This window comes from Silene latifolia, unplaced genomic scaffold (genome assembly GCF_048544455.1).
Source record: "Silene latifolia isolate original U9 population unplaced genomic scaffold, ASM4854445v1 scaffold_85, whole genome shotgun sequence".
Taxonomy (NCBI): domain Eukaryota; kingdom Viridiplantae; phylum Streptophyta; class Magnoliopsida; order Caryophyllales; family Caryophyllaceae; genus Silene; species Silene latifolia.
In genome coordinates, this window is record NW_027413762.1 from 286,809 (window position 1) to 297,922 (window position 11,114).

The following is an 11,114-nucleotide window of genomic DNA, read 5'->3' on the forward strand; positions in this document are numbered from 1 at the left end:
TAAATAACTTCTCCTTCAGCATTAAAGCATGACTTGCAATAAGCCAGGCAATGAAGCAATGCTTAGGAGGAGAAACAGCATTCCAAACAGATATATGCCAGCCAACTACTGGCCTTTTTTCTCTCAACCAAGAATAGCACGACTTCACAGAATAGTCACCAACACCTATACTCCAGACTCCATCAGAAAACCCTTCCTTGATAGTATCTCTAACATGACAAACTTTCCTCCAATGCCAGCTGGTATCAGAGGATGGATTATAGGATTGCCAGGACTGCCCCTTTAAATACACATGATGCACCCACTGGACCCATAGCTTATCAGGCTTCACTGATAGCCACCAGACCAGCTTGCCAATAGTAGCAATATTCCAGATTGAACTGACCCTAAGACCAAGTCCCCCTTCCTTCTGAGGAACACAAGCCTTATACCAGGCAAGTAAAGGAGCTTTATTATGCTCAGTACTCCCTTCCCACAAGAAATTCCTGCAAATGGCATCTACTCTATTTATGACTCCTTTAGGCAACACAAATAAAGAGGCCCAGTAACTAGACATGGTAGAGAGCACTGATTTAACAAGGACAAACCTCCCTGCAAAAGAAAGTTTCTTAGCTCCAAGACACCTGATCCTCTCAACTATTTTATCAATGAGTACCCCACAGTCACTCTTTTTTAACCTACCTGCTGTAATAGGAACACCTAGATATTTAAAAGGCAAGGTGCCTTCTTTAATACCAGAAACAGACAAGATATCCATTTTTAAACCAGATGGAATACCATTGAAATAAGCAAAGGACTTCTGTAGGTTCATCTTAAGCCCTGAAGCTCTGGAAAAGGATTTATAAGCCCTCAGCAAGACCATAATAGACTGTGCATTCCCTTTACAGAATAAAAGTAAATCATCTGCAAACATCAGATGAGTAAGCCTCATAGGTTTGCAAAGGGGATGAAAATGAAATGGCAACTTATCAGTAGCACATTCAATGATTCTTGTGAAATATTCCATACACAGAGTGAAGAGTAGTGGGGACATAGGGTCACCTTGCCTCAGACCTCTCTTCCCAGGAAAGAAACCAAAGTTATCCCCATTAAGACTGAGAGTATATGTAGCACTACTCACACATTCCATGATAAGCCTTCTAAAAGAAGCTGGGAAATTAAAAGCATCAAGGATCTCAGCTAAAAATTCCCAACTAACTAAGTCATAGGCTTTCATCAGATCCATTTTAAACATACAACGAGCAGAGCAAGACTGTCTGTTGTACAATCTCACCAGATCTTGACACACCATTATGTTTTCTAGTATACTTCTCCCTTTTATAAACCCTCCCTGATTCTTTCTAATCAACTCAGGCAAAACAAGAGCCAGTCTATTGCACAAAATTTTGGATATACACTCGTAGAGAACATTGCAGCAGGCAATGGGTCTGAATTGATGAACATAAGTGGGCATCTTGCATTTAGGTATCAGAGTAACAGTAGTAGCATTCAACTGTTTGAGAAGTTTACAAGAATTAAAAACATCTTGAACAGCAGCACAAACTTCATCACCAATAACTGTCCAGAAATCCTTAAAGAAAGCACTTGAATAACCATCAAGTCCAGGTGCTTTATGATCAGGGATTGAAAAAATGGCTGCTTTGATCTCCTGATCAGTCACAGGGAGTACAAGAATATCCTGAAGACTAGCATCACACACCCTTCCTCTCTTGATGATCTGAAAGTTAACTTTGTCAGTGTGGACAGCAGTCCCCAAGAGCTCCTTGTAATATTTTAAGAATGCTTCTTTAACAGCCTGGGGAGCAGAATGTTCCTGTCCCTTAGAATCTTTCACACACATGACCTGATTCCTAAGAATACGGCTCCTTATGACTCCATGGAAATACTTTTGAGTTATAATCTCCATCTTTACACCATGCTAATTTGGCTTTTTGACAGAGAAACAAGTTACAGTCAGCTTGTAATTTCTTGTACTCCTCAGCAGCTTGATTCTACATGGTCAACATCTGCTGATTACTAGGATCATCAATGAGCTTGGTCTGAATGGCCTCAAGATTCCTTAAAGCCAAAGCAGCAGCATTTTCAATATCAGCAAAGTGATCTTTGTTAAATTGTCTTAGATGGACCTTTAAACTTTTTAATTTCCTAACCACTTGAAACATCTTAGTACCCTGACATGTATAGTCCACCAGCCAATTAAATTTGGAATAAAGCTTTTATCCTTACCCCACATATTGTAATATTTAAAAGGCCTCTTGAAATTATCAGACTGATCAGAGCTCTTAATAATGCAAGGAGTATGGTCAAAAGTTCCTTCAGGAAGAAAATGGGCATACATGGAAGGCATCTTCTGACTCCACTCACTGTTAATAAGTACTCTGTCTAGCCTACTGAAAACTCTGGTGCTTGCATCCTGTTTATTATTCCATGTGTAATAGGCCCCTTGGGCAGGACTATCAACTAGACAACAAGCATCCAAACAACTCTGAAACTCATCAATCTCTGGATCAGTACTAGTACCACCAAGCCTCTCAGTGTGAGATAGCACATAATTAAAATCTCCAGCTGCCATCCAAGGCCCATTAATGATAGATGCAAAGTTGATAAGCTGATTCCATAAACTTCTTCTATCAACAAGGTCATTAAAAGCATAAACCATAGAGATAAAAAATTGAGTAGTAGAAGCAACTTCGGTAACTTTCATGTTGATGCATTGAGCAGAAAATTCATAGAAATCAAGAATAAAAATAGTTGGATTCCATAGTATCCAAACTCTACCTCCTTTGTGCCAACTATTATTAGTAGCTATACTCCAACCATCAACCATTAAGCTATTTATAATATTTAGAGACAAGGCCTTAACCTTTATCTCAAGGAGCCCAAACAGACCTACCTTATTCATATGCATGAACCACTTAACATGTTTTTGTTTGGTAGGATTATTCAGGCCCCTAACATTCCAAAACCCAAGGTTATGCATTCCTCACCACAAGGTGAGGAACACTACCACTTATCCCAATGCCTACCTTGGGTGTAGGAGTATTCAAGGTTTCTAGAAAGGTATGTTGCCCAAATCTATGTACAGTATACCCTCCTTCACTGATATCTTGTCTACTGAGTCTCCCTATTGCAGTAGCCTTAGCAAGAGCAGGAGCAGGCCCCATAGAATAAGTCCCAGAGGATTGCCAAACCACGGGGATTTGACGTTGTGTTTCAACAGGGATAGTTGCTGCTATAACTACAGCAGGGGGAGAATGGACTGGAGTCTTGACTGGTTTATCTTTCTGAACATTCCCAGTAGATTTGGTCTTAGGTTTCCATACTTTTGCAGCAGGTTTCTTGGTATTAGGCACCACAACCTGTGTCTTCTTAGTTCTCCTACACTCAGCAGTAGTATGCCCAATACCTTTACAACCAGCACACACCACAGGCTTCCATTCAAACTTAACATCAATAATAACGAGATCACCATGTTCATCTAAAAACTGAACTTTGTCAGGTAGAGGGTCACCAATCATTAATTCAATCATAACCCTAGCATACCAAATCCTAGTTTTATCCTCTGTAGCCAAATCACACTTGATAAACTTCCCAATTAGTCCTGAGATACGAGCAAGACCTTTACCCCAGAATTTCAGAGGGAGTTTACGTAACTTGACCCATACAGGAACAGATTTAACTTCATGCTTAACAAGTTCCACATCAGGGGTCCAAGACTTAACTATGAGGGGCTTATTGTCAAAAAGGAAGTGACCTTGCCTTAAGACAGCATCTTTAGCAGCCTTTGAGAGAAAGCGTACCATGAACACACCATTAGGTAAAAAGGAAAGCTTATCTACCTGATGATTAATCCATAGTCTCCTGGTGTAGCCTTCAACAATGTCCCAGGGAGGGTTAGCTCCTAGGATAAAGCAATAGACAGAGTTCTTCCAGTATTCAAGCTCCACCTTCACTTCCTCAGCAGTAAATTGAAGTAAACCAGAAGGTTCCTCCTCAATGACTGGCAAAGACGTGACATTGTTGGTATCCTCTGCCTCCTCTGTTTCATCTTCCACCAAGACCTCGAGATTCAAAGCAGGAATTCCGACAACTTCATGAACGGCTTTCTCCTTAAGAACATCCGCACTTGTAGGTCCTTGGGTAGATTTGGTTAGAGCTGGAAATTCTTCATTACTAGCATGAGAAAGAAGATCGAATTTATTGTTACAAACAGTTTCTGAATTTTTTTGAGTTTTTGATGAATTTTTTAGTGTTGTTTTCGATGGGGATTTCGCAGCAGTCATTGTTGAAATCTAGGGTTTCTTTTTTGGAATTTCTTAGCTTTTTCTCTCTCTATCTCTAACCATTCTTTTTAATCCAATCTTTCTTTCTTGTAATCACTTGACTTTTAATTTCTTTAACCTTAATCTCTTTAGTTAGTCTTAAAACCAACTCATCACCTTAGATTGAACTAAACTAGTGTCTAGACAAACAATCCTAAAACCATAATAACCGTCCTTTGGGTTCGACCCTCACATACACACGACAACCTCGTACACTTGTGATGAATAAATATAAAATTTGACAACAGTTACTCCTATGCTACTCCTATAGTCCTTGTATTACTCTTGTGTTATTCCTATGTTAGTCTTGTTTTACTCCTATGTTACTTTTGTGTTACTCCTATTGTCCTACGTATAAGGTAAAATTTTATTTAAGATCGTTGGTTGGTTTATTTGGACTTGTTTCATCATCAACACTCAAGTAAGACGAGTTAAGACAAGTTAAGACGGTCAAACTGCATAATATTTGGTAACTCACTTGACATAATGAAACAAAATCCATGTATGAATCGGCTTTGCTTTTGAAACTAACTAAATTGTCTATAAGGACGTACTAAATATTCAAACGACAAAAGTTTGAATTAATCATTTATTTGGATCTTTATTTTTGTCGTCTATGCAAGAGTCGAACCCACACCTTGTGTCATAACACAATGCTCTACCAATTTGAGCTAAGAGACGTCATAATTCATATATACTCTTTTTTTTTTGGTAAAATGTGAGCTTTGATTAATATATCAACAAATTATACAGTTTTGAGTACACTTTGAGATCTTCCATAACTTTCATTAGATTTAAGATAAGACAAACTTATAAGACTTGAATATCTAGTCTAATTAGCCAATCTTTATCTCGATGCAAGACATGCTTCTCCATTTTCTGCAAAATCCTGGAATGCATCATCATCCTCAACTCTTTAATAATCTGCACATGCCTCCTAAGCTTCAGTTTAATTCGACAGGAATTTCTCTCATGCCAAATAGTATACCAGCAAGCAAGTTTAGCCACTCTGCACACCTTTCTCTGCAACTTTGAACTGCTACCACTTCCATCCAAGCTCAGTTGCAGCCACTGCTCAATCTCTGCTAAACTATGGGCACTATATAGATAATCTTTAAACAAATGGTCATGTGATTCCTCTCCCTGTTCACATAAAACACAGCTAGTAGTCGCACACAAACCCCATTAGAACAGTATTCCCCTAGTATGCAATGCCTCATGCTGAATTAACCAACCAATAAAAGAATGTTTTGGAACATTCCAGTTATCTCATATAGCCTTATACCACTGAACAGGGGGGTGTGATCCCTGCATCCAGTGATATCCAGAGTCAATTGTATATCCTCTAGTACTAGCTATCCGCTGACTACCCTGATAACCACCAGCCAGTGTATCCCTGACTTTGCATATCTTCCTCCAATTCCAATTGGAATCAGGAAGAGGTTAATAAGTAAGCCAATCTTCACCTTTTAAGTAGACATGATCAATCCAAACCACCCACAATCTATCTGCCTTAGTATAAATCCAGTTAACTAGCTTGCCAACATTAGCTATATTCCACACCCCAGCTTCCTTAATATCTAACCCTCCTTCCTTCTTACTGCAACAAACTTTGTCCCAGGCCACAAGGGGACTCTTGTGATATTTAGTATCCCCATTCCAAATGTAGTTCCTACATATAGCCTCAATTCTCCTGACAACCCCTTTTGGGATCAAAAATATAGAGGCCCAATAGTTTTGTAGTGTGTTAAAAACTGACTTGATGAGCACAAGTCTACCAGCATAGCTTAGTTTCCTTGTACCAATTCCCCTCACTTTAGCTAAAATATTTCAATCAAGATGTTTCAGTCTTGCCTTGTAAGCCTGCCTACTTGAATTAGGATCCCCAAGTACTTAAAGGGGAGCACCCCTTCCTGGAAACCTGAAATCTAGGTGATATCCTGCTTCAAAGTATCAATCACCCCACTGAACACTACCTCTGATTTAGCTGCATTGACTTGTAAACCAGAGGTAGCAGAGAATGTAGATATGGCCCTTAGCATCAACATGATTGATCTGGCATCACCCTTATAGAACATTAGGAGGTCATCAGCAAATAGTAAATGAGTTAGTTTAAAACTTTTACATAAAGGATGATAACTAGAGAACCAGTTGTTTATGGCAAAGTCTATTACTCTGGTAAGATATTTCATGCAAAGACAAAAGACAAGGGGAGAAATGGGATCACCTTGTCTCAGACCCCTCCTCCCTTTAAAGTAAACAAACTAAGCCCCATTTAGACAGAGAGAATAGGATGTAGAGGAAACACAAGTCATTATCATCTGCCTAAACTTCTCAGGGAAATCAAGTACGTGCATTCAACATTTGGTCCACAAAATGCCATTCTATTGAATCATAAGCTTTTTGTAAATCCAGTTTGAACATGCATCTAGGTGAAGCCATCCCTCTACCATAATACCTGATCAGATCTTGACAAATAAGAATGTTCTCTATAATACTCCTTCCTTTAACAAAGGCCCCCTGATTCCTACTGATAATATCTGGTAACACCAATGCCAATCTATTGCACATGATTTTAGAAATTGACTTATATAAAACATTACAACATGATATGGGCCTGAAATGTATCACACTAGTTGGTCTTTCCATTTTGGGAATCAGTGTAATCACAGTGGAATTCACCTGAGCCAGTAGCTGACCAGTATCAAAGAAATTAATCACTGCAACACAAATTTCATCTCCTATGACATCCTAGGCATCTCTATAGAACTAACTAGAGTATCCATCTGGCCCTGGTGATTTCCCTTTGGGAATGCTAAATATGCTTCCCTTAACTTCCTCAGGTGAAACAGTTTTAGTCAAAATTCTCCAATGTTCCTCAATACAGCATAGCCCTCTTCTGACTATATTCTGATTCACATCAATAGTATCCTTATGTGTACCCAGAAACTCCTGATAGTAATCCAAAAAAGCAAATTGAATAGCATCTCCTTCAGTACATAATACCTCATCTTTATCCTCTATTTGAAATACCTTGTTCAACATCAATATTTTCTTAATAACATGGTGAAAATATGAGGTATTCAAATCTCCTTCTAAAGACCACTGCAACTTTGCTTTCTGTGTTAAAAAGTTATCCATTGCTACTATAATTTCCTTGAGATTGTTGGCTAAGTCCATCTCCTGCTGCATCAATTCTATATTTCCTGGATTATCAATTAATTGTTGCTGAATTTGCTCGAACATAGTACTAGCTATATTTGTGTTATTCTCAATATCGGAAAAGCAAGTTTTGTTAAGGCATTTAAGTACTGGTTTCAGTGCCTTAAGCTTCTTCACTACTCTAAACATTTTAGTGCCAGAGTAAGGTTTCCTCCACTCACTCTCAACAGTCCCCTTAAATGTTTCAGCAGTGCCCCACATATTAAAATACTTAAAGCTTTTTCTTCCTCTTATCTCAGCTCTTCTATCCGTCATGGTACATGGGCAATGATCAAATAATCCTTCAGGGTGAAAGTGAGCAACATAATCCCCAAAGTTCTCCAACCACTCTTGATTACCTATAGCCCTATCAAGTCTACTATAAACCCTCTCAGTGGGCTCCTGTTTGTTAGACCAGGTAAATAAGGCTCCAGTAGCTTGAACATCCTCCAAAGAACATAATGACTCTATGGACATGGGCCACCTGCACGACCAGCCGATCTGTGCGACATGCAGCGGTCTTTTAAAAGCGATTCTCGGCGGCGTAAAAAAATGCTTTCGACCAGACCATTTTAGATCGGTCGGTTTTGTCTCGGCAAGGGTCTCGAAATGATGAAAGAAATGTTCGGAGTCACCACCAAGCATTTGTGTGATGCTTGGAACCCGTTGAAAACCACCTTATACCTAGGTCAACCAAGGCAAAAAGCGGTGTTTGACATAGGTAATAAAGATAAGGAGTCGTCCCTCTTTAGCATCTTATCTCTAGAAATACTCTCGTTCGCCCTCGATAAGATCGTCCACTATCCAAAGTTTCTGAGTAAGAGGTGAAGGTATGTATTGAGAAGCTTTTAATCGGACACCCAATCCCGCCCGCGGTAGCGGCCTCTACTGATTGATCTTGGTTGGTTTAATGCAAAAATTGATAAAAATGGGTAAATGCATGAATGCAATGTAAAGGGGCAGATTTGTCATCTAATCCGTCCTGTATTTGGGTTAACCGAAGTCAGGATCATCCTAGACAAGTGCTGGAAGGGAAGCAGGGTCTGCATCAGGTAGCCTATTGAGGCACGAGCCGACAGGCGATGCAAACAGGCCTGTCCTGGTTTGAAAATTGGAAAATAGTTGGCATGTTTAGGCGCGGGACAGCAGACGATCCAAAAGGATGTCTTCTGCCTGTTTGAAATTGTTTGTAAAATGGTTTGTAAAGAGGTGTTTGAACCCGTCTTGGTTTGAAAAGGTCGTTTAGACCGCTTTTATGTTAATACGAGGAACACGACTTGAATAACCATCATTGTATTGACAATATTCGATGTCGGGTTTGGTTTTGCACTTGACATCAATAGTTTTTATAATGATTATGAACTAATTGTTTTAAGTTCATTTGTTTGTAATTAGTTAATGTTTATCATCGTACTCGGGTTAAAAAATCGACATGGCATGTAGAACCAAGGATGATTTTATATTTATGACTAATATGTTTGTCTTTGAAATGTACATAAATGAAATAAAAGGTTTCTTTTAAAATGTAATTAACCAAATATTATCACCGGAACACGGATTAAACCGTCATGGTATGAGGAACCAAGGGTGAAAATGTTTCATAGTTAAAAGTTTATCATGAGAATGATTTGAAATATTTGAAATGGTAAAAACCGATTACAAATAAGAAAATGAAATAAAAAAAGGAAAGATGAGAGCAAACACGGCTGGATTAAGGCCTGAGAGGGTATTAAGGCGCGAGCCCTCCTGCTACGCAAGTAGCCCCTATCTCCGGCCAAAATCCGGTTTTGGCTCATCTAACCTATATTTGAATCATGTTATGCATGTTTTAGCATGTTATAGTCATAAAACAGATGAAAAACATGAAAGAAGAGGATTTTTACACCCCCATACTTACATGCTAGGCTAGAGACCAGAAATCGAAAAAAGTGTATCAACTTGTTTGGTCGGAAAACTCGGTTGAAAACCGTTTTAGTAATGTAAAGAGTGTTTAGTGATGGTATAGTTGGTCGAGATGATCGGTCACATGATTTAATGCACGATGACGGTACCAAACAATGTGTATGGCTTGTATTTTCGATCGGTATGTCGAAAATACGTGTCGGTTTGTGACTTAAGAAGTCGAGTCAAGAATTTTAAGGGAGAAATGAGGGGCGGACACTCGCGTACCTTCAAATGGTGGCATTTGAGGGGTATTTATATAAAAATGGGTGGTTGTGTGTGTTTTAAGCGAGGTGGCTGCATGGGCTACTCGAAGAGGCGCGAGCCATTTCACGGGTCTTTGAGCTGTCTTGCCACTATCACGCAATTGAAATCATGATTTGTTCTATCCTAGGTTTTGGATGACATGATTTGTGCTTGACCATTCAAGCATTCCGGGAATACTTAACATGGAAGTTTTGAGAAGTTTATTTTATGTGTTTGACTCGGTTTGACTCGTTGTTGGAGTCGGAATTGAATTTTAAGTCTGTTTTTGGTCTGGTGTCGGTTTTAACTCTATTTAGTGTCATTGTGACCCCGTCGTCATGCATTAAACACTCCAGGTACTTTTGAAAAGTTTTGAAATGGTTTGTTTTCGAAATAGTTTTGAGTTTTCTGACGTATAATTGTACAAAACTGTCGATTAAACGCTGCGATTCCTAAGCATGTTGTAGTCCGATAATCATCGGGTGTTAGTCGAAGACTCGACAGAGACTGGGTATCTACAAAGCCCCTACTTTGACTGAGGTTTGGACAGGGCGAAAGGCAAAGTATAGCCCCCAGGTCAATCGAAGATTACAAGCTGGAGACCGAAGCGACGTCAACGCGGTTCGAAAGGTTTCGCGCCAAGGATTTGCCGTCGGGAAGGGTGACGCTGAGGCGACTCGGGGGTACGAGACAAGGACCTGTCATCGGGAACAGTTTAGAGTCTATCGACGGTCCGTGTGGGTCATTTAAAGTCCTTTAGACTACGTACGAAGGTTTGCCAGCCATAGAAAGGTGTCATACCTGAGGCATCTTCGAGATATTTCCTTGGATTGTTTCTTGTTTGCGAGCAAATGCTCACCAGCCGTGTTGCGGATATAATAGGGCTCGCCAGCCGCGTTGAGGGTACATTGTGAGGCTTGCCAGCCATGTTGAAGGTGGCGCATTTTGATGCTCGCGAGCCATGTTGAATGTGCGTTGTGAGGCTCGCCAGCCATGTTGTACATGAGTAAGTGATGCATTTTGAGGCTCGCCAGCCATGTCGAAGGTTCGTTGTGAGGCTCGCCAGCCACATTGTAGGTGCGTTGTGAGGCTCGCCAACCACATTGTACGTGAGTACGTGGTGCGTTTTCAGGCTCGCCAGCCATGTCGAAGGTGGTGATTGACTTTGGGAAATAGCCGTGTTGGACGGGCTTATTCCGAAAAGTCGTTGAGTTAGTGAAATCCGTGGAGAGGTATCTGATATCCTGCTGGGGAATCTCGGTGTTTATATTGGATATTTGTGGTGCCGAAAAGAGATGGGCTTGCGCGCCTGCTCCTGTGGATGGCAGTGATTTCAAATCTCGAAGAGAGGTGACGGTTTTTATTGTCGTTTGTTGAAAGTTTGTAGAAAAGGGCAGATGTGTA

General features: G+C 40.0%; 2 protein-coding genes across 2 annotated transcripts; both read right to left on the reverse strand.

Moving 5' to 3' along the window:
* Positions 1–1,991: 1,991 nt before the first annotated feature.
* LOC141640491 (uncharacterized) lies at positions 1,992–2,827 on the reverse strand. Its single transcript, XM_074449271.1, has 2 exons — positions 2,171–2,827; positions 1,992–2,126 (listed from the first exon to the last, which is right to left on the reverse strand). Exons 1-2 carry the CDS (start codon positions 2,825–2,827, stop codon positions 1,992–1,994), a joined length of 792 nt encoding a protein of 263 aa, XP_074305372.1.
* A 2,305-nt stretch (positions 2,828–5,132) lies between these two features.
* Positions 5,133–8,000, reverse strand: LOC141640492 (uncharacterized). Its single transcript, XM_074449272.1, has 6 exons — positions 7,097–8,000; positions 7,005–7,016; positions 6,674–6,862; positions 5,824–6,142; positions 5,558–5,630; positions 5,133–5,465 (listed from the first exon to the last, which is right to left on the reverse strand). The coding sequence occupies exons 1-6, from the start codon at positions 7,998–8,000 to the stop codon at positions 5,133–5,135; spliced, it is 1,830 nt and encodes a 609-aa protein (XP_074305373.1).
* Positions 8,001–11,114: the final 3,114 nt, after the last annotated feature.